The sequence below is a fragment of the Lycorma delicatula genome, chromosome 1 (genome assembly GCF_047948215.1).
Source record: "Lycorma delicatula isolate Av1 chromosome 1, ASM4794821v1, whole genome shotgun sequence".
In the NCBI taxonomy this organism is placed as follows: domain Eukaryota; kingdom Metazoa; phylum Arthropoda; class Insecta; order Hemiptera; family Fulgoridae; genus Lycorma; species Lycorma delicatula.
This window is the reverse complement of record NC_134455.1, coordinates 201,515,644-201,538,983: the sequence shown is the minus strand read 5'-3', so window position 1 is coordinate 201,538,983 and position 23,340 is coordinate 201,515,644. Positions and strand designations below refer to the sequence as shown.

General features: G+C 29.8%; 1 protein-coding gene across 5 annotated transcripts in view; it reads left to right on the top strand.

Moving 5' to 3' along the window:
* LOC142327528 (uncharacterized) overlaps positions 1–23,340 on the top strand; it is a 186,265-nt gene that overhangs the window by 101,809 nt on the left and 61,116 nt on the right. For all 5 annotated transcript variants that reach the window (XM_075370701.1, XM_075370692.1, XM_075370675.1 and 2 more), the window contains exons 2-3: positions 10,259–10,528; positions 17,303–18,231. In XM_075370701.1, the coding sequence (XP_075226816.1) occupies positions 10,259–10,528; positions 17,303–18,231 (1,199 nt within the window). The remainder of the gene's footprint in view (positions 1–10,258; positions 10,529–17,302; positions 18,232–23,340) is intronic.

Genomic DNA, 23,340 nt, shown 5'->3' with positions numbered 1-23,340 from the left:
TACGCATATGTATATTCTTGCTCCATACAGCTTTCTACATGAAAAATTAAATAATTACTAAAATAAGAAAAATCTCAACAATAATTGCTGTCTAATTGGAAATGCCGTTATTATGGCAGATGTCAGCTTGCCGTTATGTCAATTACCACACATCTTACGCTTAATTTTTTTGTTGTAAGCCAATCATATTTTGACAGCACGTGTTGCTGTAGACACAACACAAATTTATAGGTCGTTATTGGTTTTCTAAAAGGCATGGCAATTACACGTTTACCCATCGTCCACCTGGAAATTAGAATATGTGCATCAAGACACTCCCCGTTTAAAAGTAAATCTACGCCTAAAAATCAAAAAACAAGATAGAAAAAACATAAGTAAACGACAAACGAATGGTCTCTTTTACTGAATTGGTTAAGCTTCTTATGAAAGGTCGCGACTTTTCGTTCACTAAAAAAAAAAACAAAAAAAAAACATGTATTAACATGATAACTGTAATTCCACTTTGTTATGCATTTTTCTTTGCATAAAAACAATTTTCACTATTAAATGTGCATTAATTGACACGTTCACATCACGCAAAGACAAACCGCCATTTTCATTCTTCTTCGACAGCAGTCAGGGTAATTTTCGTCAGATGGCGCAAGTTGCAGTCACATGTATTACTTTTTTTGTGAACAAGCAGAATGAAACCGCCATTTTTATTCTTCTCTGACAGCAAACAAGCGTATGTTTTATCTATATTTTGTCAGATAATGCAAGGTATTAGAATTGACAGAATACTACCGTATGTACAAAAAAAAGAAGAATTTCAGTGTTAGTGAAGCTCCTTATCTGAATGACATTCCCATCGGTGTACTACACTAGCGTAGTTAACCCTACAAATATTTTGTAGTCTTAAGTAAGACCGTCCCGATTGAGCTGATGACTAGCCCTACAACTACTCGAAAACTGGTAGTCCCACACTCAGCACCAAGCGAGACACTAAAACAACACTAAACTAACAAAACAAAACCTAAAAACATAAACTTGAAATCCAACAAAGCGTAAAAATAATTATTAAATTAACACAAAAAACAAAACATCATAAACACATGCACGAATTAACATAGATAAATAAAAACATAAATATTTAAATAACTTAAACACAAAAACATAAAATGAATCAACAACTATCTAATACTAAAACTAACAAATCATTAACATATACATAAGCCCAATCATAACCATTGCAATACTTAAATATTAAACAGGGGCGCAAAATCATAATAATGCCAAATTAATAAGGGTAACTAGCATACACCAGAATATTAAAACATCAACTATCTAAATATGAACCATCAATTTATCTATTCGAATGCTTAGAAAGTACCGCGAACGTTTGTACGCAGGACATTCTTTTGACCTACAGTTATGTTTAGCCGGCTCTCCTACTCGAGAAAACTTTATACACTCAGGTTGTACTTCTCTGACACAACTTTTTGCTTCAAATGCAGAAAAAGAATGTTTAATGATTAAGAATTAAGTCGAGCTAAAACTTAAAAAAAAAAAAAAATCGAAAATTCTCTCGCTATTGGGCCGTTTTAATGACAAAATAATGTTACTCGAAATTAGACCTGGCCAACCCAAAGCCGGCCTCCGTGGCGTGAGTGGTAGCGTCTCGGCCTTTCACCCGAAGGTCCCGGGTTCGAATCCCGGTCAGGCATGGCATTTTCACACAAGCTACAAATCATTCATCTCATCCTCTGAAGCAATACTTAACTGTGGACCCGGAGGTCAAAAAAAAGGCCTGGCTAACCCAAATGGTTTAACGGTCCGCTTTGATGACACGTTACGTTAGAGCAGGTCGCACTTTAGGTAAACATGCTTTTAAAAAACGTAATACAAATAGAAAATTAATAAACTTTATTGTTATATTATGATTCAAAATAATTAACTTTCGAGTCTTAATTAATGATATATTTGTTTATCCTTTCTTTCACCTATTTTTTGTAAATATATATTTATGTTCGACGTTGCACATCTTAGCTGGTTTTCAAATTAGCATCAGTTAATGAAACGCGTGTTGAACTCTTTGTATGTGATCCACTAACATATTTGGATCCAAAAGCACCTGCAACTGTTGTGCAAAATATCTTAAGTTGGAATATCTCTCGTATGTAATATAAGTATTGTAAAAATTAATTTTTTATGTAGACGCAAAAATTTATTTTATTTCATTGTTGCACTAACTCGACTTCATTTGAAGATTTTCAGGAACACTGTTCACGTCACCGTGAAATGGACATGAAAATATTTCAGATGTTTTATCATATTTTGCTAATTTTGAGAAACGACTATCCAATGCAGTTATAAGTTTTATTTCATTAGCATATTTCAAGAAATTCTTAGGTTGGCTTTTTGGGAAATTATTTAACGGCCGAAAATGTTGAGCATTATTAAGTTGGCACTCAAATAACAATTATTTCTTATCAAAAGCTTTAATGAAATAACAAGCATCGATTATTAAATTATCTTGCACTTGCAAGTTCTTATTTAGCCGATTAAGTGTTTCTGTTATATCCACTAAAAAACAGGTCTAACAACCAGTCATCATCGCTTAATTCAGGAACAGATTCTAGTTTCTCGTTCATAAACATATCTATTTTCTCTCATAAATTAAAAAAAATCTTTTTAAACATTTTCCACGACTTCGCCATCTAACATTGGTAAAATGTACGAACGATATCACCATATTCAGAAGATAATTCGATAAGGGATACTTCGAATTGCCGATGCTGAAGAGCATGTGAACGAATGTAATTTACTATCTTTATAACGTTTACTATCCGTGTAATTTACTACTTTCATAACGTGATTCATGTATCAATCGATGAATAATAAAAATTGGTTTTAATGCCTCTGCAATCTAGCTTATCCATAAGTAATTTTACAGCTCCCTTATTTTTACTTACCAAAGCAGGTACTCCATCTGTTGTTAATCCGGAAAGAGCCTCAAAATTTAAGCTATTTTCAGCTAAACATTTTTCAATCGCCTGGAAAAAATCTTCTCCGCTGGTAGTCTAGTCTTTTAAATTTAAAAGATTTAACATTTCTTCTGTGACTTGGAACGAATTATTCATACCGCGAATAAATATCACATATGAGATGTGTCTGAGATATCTGTAATTTCATCAAATGCCAAAAATATGTTTTGAATTAATGTGCCAAAGAATCTGGCAAAGTTACTACTACTTTAGCTGAAATGTCATCAATGCGGCGACGTATAGTTTGGCGTGAAAGACTGATACTTAAAAATAATTGCTTCGATCGGGCAAAACATCTTTTATAACCGCTTCCAAACAGTCCTTCACCAGTTCACCATCCGAAAATGGTTTCATTTTCTTTGCGATCAACATGGCAACAGAATAAGTTGCTTTGACAATGGTTGATGGTTGTAATGATGAACCAAACATCGCTTGCTGAGCCTTTAGATGCGATTTAAGGGCAGTTAATTTAAAACATTTTACTTATTTACTGAAATTTTCATATTCAATATGTTTTGTCAAATGATGCCTTTTAACGTTATGTTCCTTAAATACAGCGACTGTCTCTCTACAAATTAAACACATTAATTTTTGAGTTCTGCATTGTGAAAAATAATCTTTTTCCCAACGATCATTAAATTTTCTGTTTTCATCAACAACCTTTCTTTGAATTCACCCTGAAATGTTAAAAAAAAATTGCAAATAAATCTTAGTTGTAGAATATTGGCTTATAACACAGAGCAACAAAATTTACTTTTTAAGTAAATTTAGTATTCTTGTTTTCTAATAATGTATTAATATTATGTAAAAATACCAATATTTAATAACTTTTTTAAAATTAATGCATATAGTAATCACTTGACATTTGAATTTATAATAACTTTTATCGAATTAACATTTTATTAAATTCTAATTTTACTTGCATTAATTTTTACAGTATACTCACTTATTCGAATAAATTTCAGAATTTCTTTGGAAAAAATCTGATGTCATCAGATGTCACTTTTATTCACAGGGAACCAATATTTTTTCAAACGTCAAGTACTGTAACATAATGTATATATATTTATTATTAGAATTAAAATTGCAGTTAAAATGATTGTGCGGGCGACGCACGTGTTCTCCGTACGCGTTCCTGTCTCGTTCGGCTCTCAAAACCACAGCGCATCGGTTCCTCATGGACAACCTCTGCCTGCCACTCGACGTCATCATTCTACTCTCCTACATTACTAAGAGCAAAAATGTGTGCGTTGGATCTTTATTGCATAACTTTATTCAAGTTGCAGTTCAAAGTTGATGGCTGCCTAACGAAACCGATTCTTTTAGTAATATTTAGCGTTCGTGGATATCAAATATAGAACTGGAGTTTGTAGTCACACTTGTGCATTATAACAATGACATACGCAAATTTTCTTTTATTAATATTTTTGGTGTACATACACAACGAGAAACAAAAGTTTCAATAGAAATATAAAATCGCCCGGCGGGCCGCGTGTTGGCCAGGCCTTCTCCAAATAGATGATGCTGTTAATGATTCAGTGAGTAGATTGCTTGTTTTTTCTCTGTGTTTTCTAAACCAGTTATTTGTTATGTGTTTATCTTTGTCTTGAAAGGTTTAATATGTTGGTATGAATCACCAATTATGTTTTTAAAATACATAAAGCTTAAAAATCTCCCGCAATCTTTTAATGAAACTAATTTGCTTACTGACGTAATTTTTTATGAATCTTCTTTCTTTACGCGACAGTGAATGTGCAAAAAAAAATCAAACCAGTTTCTATTATCATTATTAAAAATTTCTTTCACTTCTTTTATCCCGTTACTTACCTTCTTTATTTGAATTGGCTTTACCTGCAGTTTTGTGTGATCTACTATCATTTACAAAAACTAGAATTTCTATTTCAGTATTTTAGTAAATTCATGATCTACATTTATATACAATAAAAATCTTTTACTTTCACAAAAGAAAAAATCCAATGAAGCAATTGTTTAAAAAGTTATGGCAACCACATGATATTTTATGGCCCAAAAAATAATATATGAACAAAATGGTCAGTATTTGGGTTCTCTTGTACCCAAATAAAAAAAACAATAATGTTTATTAATGCATAAGACAACAAGAAAAGTCAATCTTTGATAGATGAACATAGAAAAAACAAGCCCGGTGCAACTGAATTTTTGTAACCTTTTTCAATGTTTTGCATGACTTAATTTATTATATATTTTTTTTTGCGTGTGAAGCCAAGAATTTTGTTTTATAGAAGTTTGAGAATAGAAAAAGTAGCATTCAATTTCTTTATATATGAATTTTTTTATGATTCAGGGAAACAATTATTTTTTGAGGGATACCTCTACACTGTAATTGTTTGTCGGGTGTTTGTATTATTCACCATTGTTTTTAACATCATCCTGTTTTTCTTGGTATACACACCAAACTATTGTTTTTTTGGTCTGCTTTATTAAAGAAATTGTCACAGATGTCTTAATTCGAATAACAAAATGAGCCAAATGGCAGGTATCACATATTTGAAAAATATCAAAAACCTAAGTGACTTATATCAGCTATTAACTATGACAGTCTTCTGAAATCTATATCACAATCACAAAAAAAAAAAATATTTAGTTAAAAGAAGAAAATCCAGTTTAGTTGTAAGAAGATTCACTGTTGATGCAAGTAATTGAATGATGAACAGATTATTTTTTAAAAATGTATTTTATTTTTATGAGAAGAATTTAAAATAAAAGGGCGAGTACATCTTTACATTTAATTATTGTTTAACTAGATTCATCTGAAAACAAATAGATTATAAAGCATTTCTTGCTACATTTTTGCGAGATATTAAAGCTAATAGGAACAGAGTGAATGAAATAATCACATATAATGTCATGTAATGAGTAATCATGATCTAGGAGGTTCTGGGTTTAAAACCTGGTCAGGCTTGGCATTTCTTGCATACTACAAAATTCATCCATCATTAAGAAACTGTGAGTATTAGGCATCAGCCTGTTGTTTCTTGAGGAAAAATCAATGACAGCATTTAATAAACATGTTAAATACAATAAATTTATAGGTTAATTTTATTTTACAAAATAAAATTTCTAACAGTCGTAATATTCAAAATTTGTCATTTTGAATTCAAGTTTACCAATAAAAAATTTTGAGATTAAGACACATACATCTCTGCTTGGTGACATACCAAAATACCTTTCTTTTATAAAGTTTACAAACCCACCGGGTTGGTCTAGTGGTTAACTCGTCATCGCAAATCAGCTGATTTTGAAGTCGAGAGTTCTAAAGTTCAAATCCTGGTAATGACAGTTACTTTTATGTCGATTTGAATACTAGATCGTGGATACCGGTATTCTTTGGTGGTTAGGTTTCAATTAACCACACATCTCAGGAATGGTTGACCTGAGACTATACAAGACTCTACTTCATTTACATTCACATATATCATTCTCATTCATCCTTTTGAAGTATTACCTTATGGAGGTTATGGAAGCTAAATAGAAAAAGAGAATATAAGGTTTAAAAGAAAAAAAGCATACTAAAGCAAATAATAATGTAACAATAATCAGCAAGCTTTATCTTGAACAAGTGAACATTTTCAAAAATTATCAGCATTGCATAATGAGCTGAATTTGTTATTACTATTGTTACTTACCCCCAAATAACAGTAAAAGTTTTGTAGGACAGGGATTATTAAACTATGTAAAACATAATTTACCAAAACAAGAATTTAAAATACCAGGTGGGTTATGGCCTGCTGATTATTCATAGACAAATAAAATGTAAAACTACTGAAAATTAAACTAAAAAATTATAAAATCAATGTAAAAGTTTGGAATTATATACTGTTAAAAGAAGAAACATGGTTCTGTGGCAATTTTGAATTAATCAGGTTTGATGAATACATCGTTCTTTAATGTTCAAGACAGAAACTAGCAGAAAAACAACAAGATCTGGCAGTGTTAGGTTTGTTAGTTCACACAGACCAATAAGAATTTAGAACTTTGACTTTAAAAACCTTGTTTTCAAAGTCATTCTAGATGTTGTCAGTATTACATCAGATTTTTCTAGAAAAGTCTGACATCTCTTGTTAAACAAAAACTAGGTATTAAAACTGTAACATAGCCAGACTAGAGGCTTTTGCACTATATTACAGCCTTCAGGCCTAGTCACTAAATTACTGTAGTCATGTGGCTACAATTCTAGTCACTAAATTTTATTTTGGGTAATGAAATATTAAGGACACAACTATATTAAACAAAATTATAAACTATAATATTACAAACTATAATTATTAAACTATATTATTACATTTATACATATATAAATGTATGTATAAAAATAAATACCTGGTTGCAGATTTACAAAATTGGTTGTAACCCAAAGGGTGTCAGGTGTTAGATTCAGAGAATAAATGTTCTATTACTACTAGTATTCCCATCATGGAGTATCCCCATCATATATTGCAATATATGCATATAGAACTTCAAAAAATGTAACTCTTAGAGTTACAGTGAATTCTGGTTAATAGGACCATTGATTATTGAGGCAGTTTTTTGTGAATATACAAACATACTGGTAAAATTACATCAGTTTAATGGTCCAAAACACAACCTACAAGCAATATTTTCGTATATTTCATTGTTTCTTATTTTCCTTTATTTTACTAGTAAATAACACAATTTATTAGCGATGTAAGTCATTTAATTGTCGTTCAAATGCTCTAGGAAGGGAGGTAACTTCTCTTTAACCATTTGGAGAAAAAAAGTGTGAATGATGATTCTAATGACTGGCTGAATAGTTGGTACAACGACTTGCAGCAAAAATCAAGAAAGGTTCCCTGTATATTGATAACTTGCTGCGCATCCTAATGTTGCCTTACAAGACATTCAAATTGAGTTTTTATCATTGAACATGAGTTTAAATTCAACCACTTGACATAAAAATAATAAAAAACCTGATGTGGACACCATGTGACTTCCTTGTACACCTATTAAATTACATATACTCATTTTTTGCTGCACTTCATTTAAACTTATTTCATTTGAAAGTAAGATACTATGTGCTGTTCTTTAATAAAAGTGTCAATTGCATTATGATGGACAGCACATTGCATCACATTTTTTTGTGGTGTCCGTATCAGCATTTTATATTAGTTTATATATTAATTTTGTTTCACGTTATGTGGTGTAACTGAGAATCTGTCAGATCCGTAACCACGCACACATTGGTTCAAATCCGATTTCATATACATATATATTTTTAACTTTATTTTTTTAATTTAAAAAATATATTATTAATAATTATTTACCTATGTAAAAATTTTTGAATTAAAATGAAAAACACGTAAAATTTTATTTCACTAATAACTTATGATTTTTTTCATATATATTTTTTTTATTGTTATTGAAATATTATTTATTGTTAACATTTTTTTTGCAATCAGAAATTAATAATTATTAATAAATCAATAAATTTAAATTTAAAAAAAAATAACAAAGGAGATGAAGTCTGATTTGAACCGATGTGCTTTTCCCTTGTAAGATTCAAATATTTCATTAATTAAAATTTTATTAGGGTATAATTTTGGAACCAATGAAAATAAGTACCATTTTTGGGTACTTTTGTACTAAAAGGACTTTTGTACTAAAGGACTTTTGTACTAAAGGACTTTTGTACTAGTACTTTTTGTACTAAAAGGATTGAAATTTTAATTTCCTCATCAGTAAATTGAAATATAAAGGAATAATCAAATCAAATTCCAAAATCCAAATTTTTTTTGATATTTGGGCTTTTTTGGACACCATCAAAAAAAGAGGTGCACAACTAGATGTTACAGCAGTCCTAAATCCAAAATTTCAATATCATACAGCTAATTGTTTTTGAGTTATGTGAGATACACACATACATACAGACGTCATGCCGAAACTAATCAAAATGGATTCAGGGATGGTCAGAATGGATATTTCCATTAGAATCTAAAAATACATTTTTTGTCATCACAAAACTTGCTTTACTTTGTACAAGGAAGTAAAAATTTAAAATCTGTTTATTGAAGTAAACCCATAAACTACATTTTGCAAGGAATTGAAGGAAATATGTTAACTTGTTCCACCATAAAGATGTATCAATTTATTACACTTCCACTTGTCAATTTATTACAATCAATTTAGCTCGTAGCTGATATTCTGAAAGAAATAAGAAGTAATACAATCAGAAATCATTTTGCCAAATTCGATTTAAATGTCAGTGCCGATGATTCTGAAATAGTCGATATCAAAGATGATGCTAATACTTTTTTGCAACAACAGGTTCAACATTTTTTGATGAGTTTTCGAAAATATGTAATGCTAAATGAAAATGAAACCAGCGATGACTGCCATCAAAAAACATGATTCAGAAGGTTGACAAAAAGTTGTAATAATTTCCTGATGTGGGTGATTTTATTCTTATATAGTGGAAAAATAATGATATAGAAAAAAAAAGTTTAAAAATTCAAACAATTGATATTTTTTAACTTTTGGTTGGCTTCCCCCACACTATGTTGTTGCCAAAGTATTTTTTGGTGGTCACTTGTACATAAGAACACATAAAGAAAATTCAGTTAAAAAATTTGCAATAAATAAAAACACAGTTTTTTCTATTTTTGTTGACGGTAGAGAATTAGGGGCAAATTTTTTTTTTAAATTGTAAGATGGGCATGTGCGCATGTACTGAGCTTTATATAAAGTGACTTATGTTTGCAAAACTTTGAGAAAATGACCCCAAAGAAACTATCTCTACCCCCCTCTGGAGATATTAAACCAAAACTTTTACCATTTGCCCCATTTACAAGAGTCTGTGTCAAATTTCATCATAATTGGTTTATCCAGTGAAAAGTTATTAATCTTCACTTCAAACACGCCAACACACATACATATGTACGAACATTACCCCCAATTGTTTTTTTTTTGGGGGTGGTTCCCTGGGTAAAGAATTGAAAATGAAAAAAACCATATTTCATTTTTTTTTAAGATTTCCATCCTTTCCTTCTTGCAGCATAGCTCTATAAGAGAGCTATGTTATATAACTGCAGAAGGCGGTTTTATTACCTGGAATTATCAGCTTCCTTTATTATATAAGAATTGACAAATAGAGAGATGAAGCCAATAGTAAAAGTTTATTTTGTATAGAATAGTGTTTTGAGCATAAGTTAAATCAGTGTAAAATTTTTTTTTAATTACAGGTACTGTGGTGCGGGTTAAACAAGAACAGCCAGATGAAGCCGAAATCCGTGAGTTGGCGGCCAAATTGGTCGAAGCGAACAAGGCTAAAATGGCAGCTATGCCACAAACGCCGACTAGCCGATCTGCTACTTCTGGAGCTAGTCAGGGTCAAACTAACATTTTGGGTTATTTTAATCGTATTGGTAACAAGGTGACACCCAGTCAGCCCTCACCTGATTCGACTGATAAGAAGAAAGAGAAACCTGCAATCGATGAACAAAGTCAGAAAGGTTTGTGGAACATAATTTTCACATTAATATCAATAGCGGATTAATCATGTAGCTGTTTGCTAAGAGTGGTTACCGTTTGAACTGTTTATTCTGGCAATTAATAAACTGTAAAATAAGAAAGTATCAGAAAATTTGAGCTGTTTTTTTTTTTTTTTGTTTAATTGGATTCTTTTTGCGTGTATTTATACATTTCTTAATTAGTTTTACCATCAATTCAAGGATAGAATAAAAATCCAGTAAAAATTCTTACAAATGATGTTAACTTTATTTCTGCAGAAGTTAATTACACTACTTTGATCTGCTCATTCAGAGTGTTAATACTGTGATTTTAAGCTGTATGAATAAAGTAGTTATTGTGGAATATCTATTTCTTTTTTAGTTGTACATTACATTTGAGTAAATGAATGTTAGCAGTTAATGAATTTTGTTGATTGTACATGTCATTTGGCATTTCTTCTCCCTTTTACAAGTAGCATGAATTTATAGAAGTTCTCGCTAACTTCTGTCTAGGAGACCATTGCTGGAAAAACTTTTCAAAACAGTGGATTGATGAAAACTAAAAATAAGAATTTTACATACTCTGAATAAGATAAAAGTTTCTCTCGATTAGATCTTGAAAGCAGCATTCTGTAAAGGAGATACGTAGAAGCAAAGAGAAGCCTTATTGATTGTTATTGGAAATGTAGAATGTCAGAACTCTCTTAAAAAATGAAAAGCAAAATGTGATATACCAAATGAAAAGCAGTATTTTTAAACAATAATTGTATGTGATCTTTTTTGTATGGTAAGAAGAAGAAAAAAGAGGAATGTCTGATTAGTACATTTTACTATTCATATTGTCAAAGAAAGAGTTAAGGTGACTGTAAAAGCTTGTGCCAAGAAACTGAAAATGATTTTAAACAGTGGTCAAGTGTTGTAGCACTGAAGTTGGAAACATATAAAAAAAATTACAGGTAATCCAAGAATGTGACTAATGACCAATGATGGTGGTAGAGAAGAAATGTACAATAGAATTGAGAGTACAAAAAAGAAGGCTGGGGCTGTTGCAGTTTGTGAAGTTGAATGAACTTTTCTCATTATTAGGGCACTCTTTACCAATTCCTCTGATATAGCATATAGTTTTGTGCATACATCATGCTGATATATGCACAAAAAGGTGTTTAATATATCTGGATCGTTGCTTTTGTTTTAAAATTGTAATATATTGTATATTATATTTTTTGAGAATTTGTCTTTTATAAAGTCTTTCCAGCATTCCCTCAAAGTTATTATTAAAGATTTAATAGTTTAAAGAAGTGCAGGATTTTATATTTTTCAGATGTCTGCCTGATTATTTTCCTTGAAAAATAGAACTAGTATGTTTACATATCTGCAGGCTATTAAATTATGACAACCCTTAAATAGCTTTTCTACAGTTTAACATAGAAAAATACAATTTATCAGATGGACCTACCTTGAAATGATTTTTTTTTTTTATGAGGTCACTATAGCGCAAACATTCACTCTGGGCCTCCACAAAGGATTGGGAGGGTAACTCAGTTTTAAATAGAAAGGGTAGGGTTGTGACCATAATTTTAAGGAACATTGAAAATCAATAGATTTGACTAAAAAAGCATTGATATACGATAACCCTAACCAAAATGGCTTTTTTAATATGGATAGGATAATCCTAACCATAGTACTTTTCTAGTGACTGCTCAGCAGTGAAACACCAAAATAATAAACTAAAACAAATGCCATTTTAAGTGCATTATCCTAAAATGGCCATTTTTTTTATATGAAAGCATTACTTGGGGTAAGTCAGGTGCTTCTGAAACTAACTGTGGAAAATATTAAGTTGCAGTTTTGATTAGAGTTGTCATTGTTGAAGTTTTTTTTTGTCAAATATTTTGTTTTTCAATGCCTTTTAAAGTGATGTGTCAGTCATTTCCACTTAAAATTTCTGAATTGACTCCCATGAGGCCCAATGGGCAATTGGAATGTGGTAGTCTCATTCTGAAAAATACATCATTTTGAGTTAGAAGCATCTTCTAAATTTCATTTGTCTGTTTTACTGTTAAAAAAATCTTTTAAGGGTCTCTATGCTTTGTCAGTACTCATGTTATAAATATATATACAAAATTCTTATTTTCCCATAGATTGTGTCATTTTCCCGTTTTAACAGTAAAATTTAATTAGCCTAACTTCCACACTTTAATTATAGATTAATTAAATTCTGTTCTTACAAAATAGGGTTAAAGGCGAAAAAACGATACAATGTGTGGGAAAGTAGGATTATAATTAGTAATACATTAAATTAAAAAAAATCAAAGCAAAATGTGATACATACCTAAAAAAACACTATCTCACTCAATGAAAATAAATTTATTGAGCTTTGTTGTTGGAATAAAAGAGTTAAAAAAAAATGTTTTGGAAGAGTTTTATAAGGCAGATTCATTAAAAATAATGGGAAATTTTTGAAAACATGTCCATGGGTAGTTAAAAATGTGAGAGATAGGCTTTAAAGAATTCAAGGCAAAAAAAATAAAAAAGGTGAATTGTTAAAGGAAGAGGTAGCTCTTTTGAGAAATAGAAAGGTTACATGTAAAATTTGTATAAGAAAGAAAAAATCAAGATAGCTGTATGTAGAAAAGAGAAGTGAGCATGGATAACATTGGTGAGAGGATCACTTTCCTAATGGAAAACAGAAATTGGATGTCCTGGAAATTGGATAGATAGTAATTTGAATTTGTGTGTGCTGCATGATGGTATAAAAGAAGTAGCATCATTAATTGAATGATTTGAATGGTTGTGGTCAAAAAACGTTTTATAACTGAAACAGGGCTGTGCTGTTGAAAAATGAAAAAAAAATCAATTGCACTACACAATCAAGGTCTGATTACATCCATTGCTAACCACATTTAGAGTACTGAACAGAAGAATTGATTAGGAACATAAAAGAAGTTTGGCTTGATATAGGAGTGGAATGATGATATAAGTGTTGCACATGGGTAGATAGAATGATTACAGAGGTACATTTTTAAAAGAGTTAGGCCGAATATGTGAGAATTATTTTTTAATTAAAAAGAATCAGATTGGTGTCTTAAAAACATAGACAAGAAATAAAATTAAGCCTGTAAGTGCCAGTAAGTTCAAATACGATTAATTTTAATATTTCATTGTTAAAGCAGTTTGACTGAATGGATGATCTCATAGTAAAACAATGTTGTGTATTGATTAAAGAATAAAAACGAAGGTATCAAAATTACTTTGTGGTAAAAACAAAGGATGTTCTGAAATTAAGGCAATGGAAATTAAATCATATCGTTGTAAATTAAATTTCATAGAAATTTATAATTTTTTATGTGAAGACAAATACATTTAAAAACAAAGAAAAGAGATGAGTAATAATAAAAAAGTCATATTGCATGGCTTGAAGCAGATCCTTAGCCATAAATTTTTTTTTTGTGTAGATTTTAACAGTTGACTTGAACAGTGATTTGCAGTTAAATTAAATTTTGTTTGTTTAGGAACATTATATTTGCATATATATTGGAAATTAGGTAAATAGCAAAATCCTCAATAAATTATTACATGCCTACAAAACCAAAGAACAAAACTATTATTACATCTGCTTTCAAAGTAACATGGTCCATGTTGTTATACAACTGTGAACTTCATTTTCTTTACTTTGCAAAGATATGTTCTGACTATCTATAGATTTCATGTTTGTGAATAGTTGTTGAACTCTTTTAAATGAAGTTAAAACATCACAAAATATGAGCTTCAAAAACATTGCTTCCAAGTTGGAATAAACATCACACAGCAGGTTGAAGACTCCAGTAGGAAAGCTGAAAATATTGAAATGACAAAAGCTTAAGTGAGATTAAGTGACATTTTACCTTCTGTGTCTGCAGGTAATCGTGGCATTAATAATTTTTAAGCTTTTGCTCCTAATTTTTTTATTAATTTAAAAATTTAATTTTAACTTGTCCTATTATACTTTTACTTGTTAATATTCATTACTGTTGTGTTTCTAAAGGGACAGAGTATCAAAATACTCTATTATTCTTAGGTATCAAGTACCTAAAACCTATGAATTAGTCTGTTATAGTGTGAAATAAATTTAAAAACCTGAGAATTTTTGTAATTTTTAGATTGTAGGAAAATTATTTTATTGTTAATCCATTTTTGACTTAATTTGTTGTTTTAAGATTTCATTTTCATAATATTTTAAGTTGATTTTAAAAAATAGTTTTTTTTAGTATTGTAAAAATATATTGTTTAAATTGTTATTAATTTTTTTTTTTTGAGAAAGTTACATATATAAAGTGTATATTACAGCTTCATGTAATTTTAAATAATCGATTAATAAATAAATAAAATTGTACTGTATTTTATCAGTTTTTTTAACGAAAAACTTTTATCTATTTTATGATAACAATTAATTGTAACCTTTTTCTAGAGTTCTTGTCAGCCTGTTACAACATATCTCTAAAATTGGTAGAAAGATTTTAATAAATTTGGAATGTTGATTTTTTTTAAAAATTAAAAGTACTGTGGGATCTCCACAGAGAGAAACAATCAGAGATCAAAAGTTGTGCTGGGCTCCTCCACCTTGTCATATTTCTGAAACTAGTACCTAGTTTTTAAAACTTTTATCTGAAGCATTAAGAAAAAAAAATACTTCTGATATTTAGTTCGGAAGGTTTCTCTTGAAACAATCAGCTCAGAAGGCTATTGTCTCTGTTATTACCCATGACTTGCAAAATTTTGTATAAATGTTTATGTACCGAGGTTGTTTAAAAAGTAATGATAAAAACGCTCTACAGAAAAAATATTTATTCAGTCTTCCATATCTAATACTCGTTTTCAGAGTAACCCCCCTCGGTCCTAATATACTTTTCCCCACTGTTCCTGCCACTTTTTAAATACGAACGCCAGACAATCTTTCTTGAGCTCCTTGCAGCACGCCTCCACAGCTTTGATGACCTCGTGATTGGTCTGAATTTTCATACTCTGAGTGGAACTTTGACTTCGGGGTACAGCAAAAAATCGCAAGGGGCCAAATCTGGACTGTACAGTGGGTGGAGTAAAGTTACTATGCCATGAGCATTCAAGAAATAAATTACAATGTGAGCAACATGGGGCCGTGCATTGTCATGCAGTAAAATTTCGTTATGTTCTTGTGCGGCCATTTTTTTCTTAAAGTGACGCAATATCATGATCAAAACCGATTTGTAATAATCTGCCATGACCATCTGGCCTTGAGGGACAGCATGTTGGTACAAAAAACCCTCTGAATCAAAGAATATTTTTATCATAACCTTACTGGCACTGCACCTCATCTTTGCTTTTTTTGGAGGTGGCAACCTCCAAAATTTTGGTCATAGTGGTAGATCAAAATCTAATAAAAATCTTTATAAAAATTCATTTTTTTAACTAATATTGATCATGACAATAAAGATAGTTAGACTCTATGATATCAAGAACTTATTACTGAATGTTTTCATTCAAAACTTTACAAATTGAATAATCTGAAATTTTGTTGTAAATTTCAAGGTATAAGAAACAAATTGTTCACGAGTGAGACATGTTCTGACGGCTGATTATGAAAACACAACTTAACAGACATTGAATGAACAGAAATTTGTTTTATCAATGTTAAGTATGCCAGCTGGGTTTAGTCATATCTTTTGGAGAGTTTGTTAACAACATAATAAAGTTTGTGTTTTTATATGTTGAATGTATCCAAATAATTGGAGTAAATTTTTTTAGGAGTCTAAAATTAAGTAGCTTATGAAACTAAAAAGTTCTGATAGTTGGATGGCACATCTATTATGTGCAGTATATTTGGAGTATATGTTAATGAAATCTGATGTGTTTGTTTAAAATTTATGAAGAGTTTAAGGTTATAGAGATATTTATTTGAATTTTAAAGTAATCTTTATTTTCACCTTTGGTTTTTTGTCAAATATTTCATTCTTTAGAAGATTGTATTTCAGTGATTCAAATGAGTAGTAATAATTATAATGTTGATGTCTTATATTGTGTTATAAATCAGGTTGGTATGTCAGGATATTAAATAAGGTAAAGAATATAAGCCTCTTCTGTTGCTTTCGTTAAAGTATGAAATAATTAAAATACAACATAGAACAAAATAAAATTTGTAGATTATAGATATTATTAAACAGAAATATACAAGCATGAGTAGTTGATTTATACACTGATGTCTGTCTGTAGAAAAATTATGGTAGCTCCTTAACCTATGGATAGATTTTACTCTTCTTTGGATCAGCTACTTAATTGGAAGCTTTATATAAAGAAGCATGACGTGTAAAACTTATGTTTAAATATAGAATGATTGAGTTTTAAAATTTGCTGATCTCTGTGGAGGTGTTTTGGCCTTTCATCATCCAGAGGTTCCAGGTTCAAATCCTGGTTAGGCTTGGCATTTTTCATACGCTGCAAAATTTATATTTCTTATTCCTCTGCACAAGCTTCAAAGCTTATATGGTGAATTATTCATCAAAAAAAAAGGAAAGTGATTTTCTTCCTTAATGTTAGTGTAGGACAGATTTATTTATTTGTTGTAAGTATTACAATAAAAAAAAGAAAAATTTATAGTTGTAACTTCCAGGTCTTTTTATTATAGGCATGTAAAATTAAGGTGTTCTACAAAATTGAAAATATTTATTAAAAATATTAATGTTTGATTGAATTTACTTTTTCCTTTAATAATTTATAAATATATCATAGTTTTTTATTAATTTTTTTTGTGTTTGTTTTTCCTAGGGAGGTTTGGTTGGGTCACTATGGGCAAGACGTATATTCCATACATTATAAGGACGCCTGATGAAAAGTACTGTGCTGTGCGAATAGTGGAAACCAAACTCTTAAGTAAATACATGAACTGCTTACATGCAGATATTTATTCGTGTACATGTATTCGAAGTTATTACATCACGGAAGCTGAAGCAAGACTGTTTAATGAGATCAATATTAAACATTGTGAAATGCAGTTTGGACGTGAAGCATTTACAACTAAAGATCTTGTAGTTAGGTTACAAGATGCTAGTGAATTTTATAATTTCTTAGATGTTTGTTATAATAAATTATTACATTGCGGTAATGATGCTAAAGATAAATGTGGATTTATACGTATTAATGGTGAATCGGTAGTGCCGTATACAGTTAGGGATGGAAATAAGTATGTACCTTTGTTTTATTTTGAAGGTGAAACAGACAATCTAAAATTAAAAGCGGAGAAACTAGAAAACTGGGATCTTGCGTACCTGAAATTTTGTTGTAAAGTTCAAGGTATAAGAAACGAATTGTTCGCGAGTGAAACATGTTCTGTGATCAGTTTAACAGATATAAAGAGTTATTTTCCTACTGGTACTTTATTTGAGGATTATTGGCCAAACAAATTAATGGAATCGCAGCTGTTAGTTTTACAGAAAGGAAGTACAGCGGGTGGTATTGCATCATGGATTAAAGCACCTCCTGGTGCAACACCACCTGCAACTAATGCTGCGACAACAATAGTTGTTAATAAAGTGATTCCTACAATGCCTTCAAGTAGGACTGCTCCGCCACCTGCTCCTCCTCCTGTGCAACCTACACCTCTCTCCAATGGGTGGCCTGGTCTGGTTGGTGGGCAACCTACTTACCAACCTTCATCCAATCGTTTAGGACAGTCTGCAATATCCTCATTACACAGTGTCAGTATACTTTTATATTTTGTTTCTGTAGTCCCTACTGTAGGTGTATATTTAGTTTTATTATGAATACTTTATATTAATTATGTGATTTTAATTTACTACAGTTAAAAAAAATTTGCAATGCAGAGTAATAATGAAGTTACTTAATAAATGATTAGCATAAATGCATAATAGTATGCAAATAACACATTCACATTACATAAAATTGGCCGTTGAAGATTTCAGACTTCCTTTGTTATGATATTGATATTGTCGCATTACTGCTTCTGTATGTTTTCAGCGTGGTAAATTGAAAAAAAGAAGTGTCTTACTTGACAATATTTTATTTTTAATTAGGGACCAATATATATGTACACAGATACCAGATGTGCTGTGCGTTTGCAGGTACTGAAACTTTATTATTTATTCTACAATAAAACTTCAGTACCTATATACGTTAGTTGTAATTTATAATTTGTTTAACCCAACTAGAGTGTTTGATTCTCCATTTTGCTTCATGAAAGATATTTACTGGTTCACTGAGTGGTGGACTGAATGAATTTTAAGCAGTAAAGACTTAAAAGTAATCAGTTTTAGGCAGCAATAAATTTAAGACGGCAAACTTTTATTTTGGAGTGAGTGAATAAGAGTTTAGTAAACCGTTTAAGAACTGAATTTTGGCCAAATGAAAGTGTTATTCTTAAGAAGTCATTTATGGTGCTAGTGAAGATTTATTCTGTAGGTGAACACTTATCTTTCAAGAACGTATTTGTAGCTGATCGGTAAACATATATGCATCTACCAAAATTTACTTTTTCTATTACTTCAATTACAAAAAATAGTGTTATGAAGTCTTACTGAAGATTGAAAATTAAGTTACAAGAGATCTTTTCCTTGTTAGTGATGTTGCTTTTTGTTTTCTAAATTTGTAAAATGTTTTAAGATCTTTTAACACGTATTAAAGTGAACTTATTTTTTATTACCTAATCTTATTTATTACTGAACTATATTCCAATTGTTTTGACAACATCTGATCTTTTATTATGTTATTAGAATGTAGCCTATTACTGTATGTCATAAAGAATATAAATTATAAAAATATTTTATAGCTGTATTGCTGTTAAATGACTAAAAGTATTCTAATATTAATTAAAAAATCAGCAAAGTTAGCCACTGTTAAAAATATAAGTATGGTAAAATACAAATAAAATATTATCACAAATTATCGGATACATTATTTAATTATTTGTCAGTCAAATAGAATAATATTTTTTTTTATCAACATTTAGATATTTGAGGTTAAAACTGGAAATTATTTAGATTTAATTCTCAAAAATAATATTGACACCAGTTATTCAAGGTTTCTGACTTTTTTTATTACCAGGCAGAAGTTAAATACTGCAATAATTATGTGATTTATCATTACATTTTTTTGTAACTAAAAAATTTCCTTTCATATATCTTTTTTAAATTTCAATTAAGTTAATAAAAGTAAAAGTATATGCAGATGAAAATCATGATCATATTCATTCTCAGTAAAAGGTTTACATTGGTGCCCAGGAGTAGTCTTGACATATCTGCATAATCTGAATATTGAGATACTGAATACTGACTGGTGAAATTTAATTTTACTCTACCATTAACAGTTTGTTTAAAAGCTTGTGGTCTTTGTGTTAACATTTCATGATAGTAAGAAAGCACAGAATATATTATAAAAAAATTAAATTGAGTGTGCTCGATGTGTGGACACATGACGGAACAAAGCTTCTTATGTTATTATATCTGAATTATTAATTGTTTAAAATAACATATACACAAATGATAACTTTTTTTATTAATAAGAAATATGAACAAACCATGAAGTACACATATAAAAAATATTTATTTACATTAAACAGAAAAATTTAAACATGATGCTGAAATTTAATCATTATTGTAAGTTACAGCACGTGTTTTCTGTACTATATGGTCAGCTGTATTGCATCACACACGATAGCATATTGGAGGAATCAACTAGCGCGTGATGCTTGTTTTTTATCAGTTGACTTCCCATCCCAAAGCCTGCATTAAGAAGCTTCGCTTCATTATTTTTATGGTGATGAAAAAAAATCCTATAAAACTAAAACAAACTTTTACTTTTTGTGTAAGTTACCTTACCTATGTAAATAAATAAAAAATTTGTTCATTGATGTAATTAAACATAAAAATTATTTATTGATATTCTCTTGTATAGAGAAAATTACAAATAACTGTGCCTCTCTTTTCATTGTGGTTTTTTCTAACTGAGTAGAGGTTTGATAGCAAATACAGATTCTAAAATACTGTTTTCTTTCTTGTATTTAAGAGATAAAAATGTCATATTTCAGTGAATTCTAATAACGGGAGTATCATGAAAGTAATGACTTTAATTATAAAATATTTTATCATGAAAATAATACAGTTAAACATTTAGTTACGGATGGTAATCTGCTTCATATAGTTGCTGCTGACATTGAGGCATTTATTACAGTGATCAAAGAACTTTTATACATATATATAAGAGGTCTGTAAATAAAGTAACGAGACTGGTTTCAAAAAACTTTTTATTTACAATCCAATTATACATGGACTCACACAACACACATTGTTGTTTAACTACATAACACTCCTTATCAGCCATTCCTGTTGCCGATTTCAGATATTGTTAAGCAACATAGAGTTTCTTCTCATTACGCTTGTCCAGTATTTGTTTTTCCTATTATTTTTTAAGTAGTTTTTGCAAGAATTATATATATTAATTAATAGGACACCAAATCGATTCCAAAAGATTGTGGCCATCAACTTGTATAAGTCATAAAAAACTTTTTTATAGTCATAAAAAAGTATTGTAATTAGATCAAAATATTAATTAAAATGTTTTAGTACTTTTGAATAGTTGATATTAAAGTATATAAGTTGTGTTTTGCATACCTCAGGAATTCTTTAATCTTTAGTCATCTTTAATATATATTAACTATAAAATACAAAAAATATCAGAGAATATAAAAAAAATATATTTAAAAATAAAGTCTTTTACATAGATAAAAATTGTAAAACTTTTAGGTGCTTCATCAGTAAGTTAACTTCTAATGTTCTGTAGTATTCTGTAAATGGTAAAATAGTACTCATGGTAACTAGTACTCAGCAAAATTAGATGACTTTCATCCAAATGTTTCATAAAATGTAGCCATTTGCTAAGTACAGCATATTCAATATCTGAATATTTCCAATGTCTCTTTGTCAAGTTTATACATACAGCTGAAACTTGAATATATCTACAGATAATAATTAATCAGATGAAATTCTGTAATACTGATAATATTGTTTTGAGTTGTAGTGATAAAAATTATATAAGCAGAAAATATAATTTAAAATTCTTACCTACCTTGTAGATGATGTGGAATTGGTTTATGCGATCTATTAGTAGTAAATTGTGGTACTAAAGTTTACATCAAAATGTCTTTTTTGTACAGCTTTGCAAATCAGCAGATTTGAAATTTAAAAAACATATCCATAAGATAGTTATTGTGTGATAGGATTTGAATATTACATGTTTGTGAAAAATATAATAAATGAAATTGAAGTATTTTCTGAAAATATTAAATAATACCATGTAGGGGAAGGGAGAAATATTCTTTACTGTACTAAAATATTGGTAACTTTTCTACAGAAAATTTTTAGGAAAAGTGAGCAGCAAAGGCATCTAAAAATATTTCATCATAAAACTAAACAATCTCATCACTTTTAACAATTGCCCTAGAGCAAATTAAGCACTATTTTACATCATTAGCAATAGATTACTATAATTGGATCAGAAATCTTTTCAGTGTGATTGTGGTTAGATCAAATAATCATTTTACTTTTGTGGAAGAAAATCTTCCACAGTATAATTTTCCTGTGCTCATATGTCACTGCTGAAGTACAACGACATCATGTTGATTTGTTGTTAGAGTAGAAGTAGTTTTTAATTTTAAAATTATGTGGCTGAAAGTTAGCCCCTCTATCGTGTAAAGTAGGAGTCATAAATTCTTTAACTTTTCTACTGTTTTCAAACTGACAGTTAGTTAAGTGGTAATACTTTTTTAATCATTGATTTTTAAATTATTCAAAAATGAGGTTTTCCCCCGTGAGGTCGTTTGTTTTTGTTCAAATAATTTTAGTATTTTGAATTCTGTGTTGTCTTAGCTTGTGACAAAATCTTCTGTGTTGTCTTAATCCAAATAACAAATTGTTAATTATATTTAACTACTTTTAAGATCAGGAACACTTTTTTAATTTTAGTCTGAAAATGAATATAATTAAATAGAATTGTAGTAAAGGTCATGAGAGTAGTAACTCGGAAATTGTCTTCTCCAAAACATCACTTAATCATGATCACAAGATCACCATCTCATTCACTGAAGATAATTGCTGCTCTCAATATTCAAAAATAAAGCTGAGATCAGTAGCGTATCAGTGAACTATTTTGCTTATTCTTGGTTAGATTGTATGTGTTTTTTCCTTCTCACTTTGCAGCCAAAGTCATTGAAAGAAAGCAGGTTTTCTGTGGACGTATTTTGAACAGTGGATCTGATATTGATTATACTGTAGTCACAAATTTTAATTACTTTAGGTACCAACCCATGGTACTTCTTGCTAGGTGTAATTTCTGTTGTTGATCAGCTCCCTTCTGATCTCCTGCTCTACTAATTCTTGACAGAACAGCTATGTGTTCTGAAATCTTAGATGAATCTTAGTCTTAAATATAACCAAAAGGTTTCCAAAGATTGTTAATATTATCTTAACTTTGTACTTAATACTGTCAAAGATTGCAAATTGTGGTGTACTTTTGAGCAAATATGTTTTTATCTGGTTGATATGACTGATTAGTTAGTTATGAAGAGAGAGAGTATCATGGCTGTGTAACTCAAGGTTTACTTAAGTGTACTTTGGATAACCCAGTAAAGTATTTGACAAATAATCTTTAGCACTGATTTGTTTCTGTAAAATGGAAAAGTTGAAGTGATGATCATGGAATAATTTTCAAAGTCAAGGTCACACAATATTACTTCAGAGGATGATATGTATGAGTGAATGTAAATGAAGTGTAGTCTTGTACAGTCTCAGGTCGAC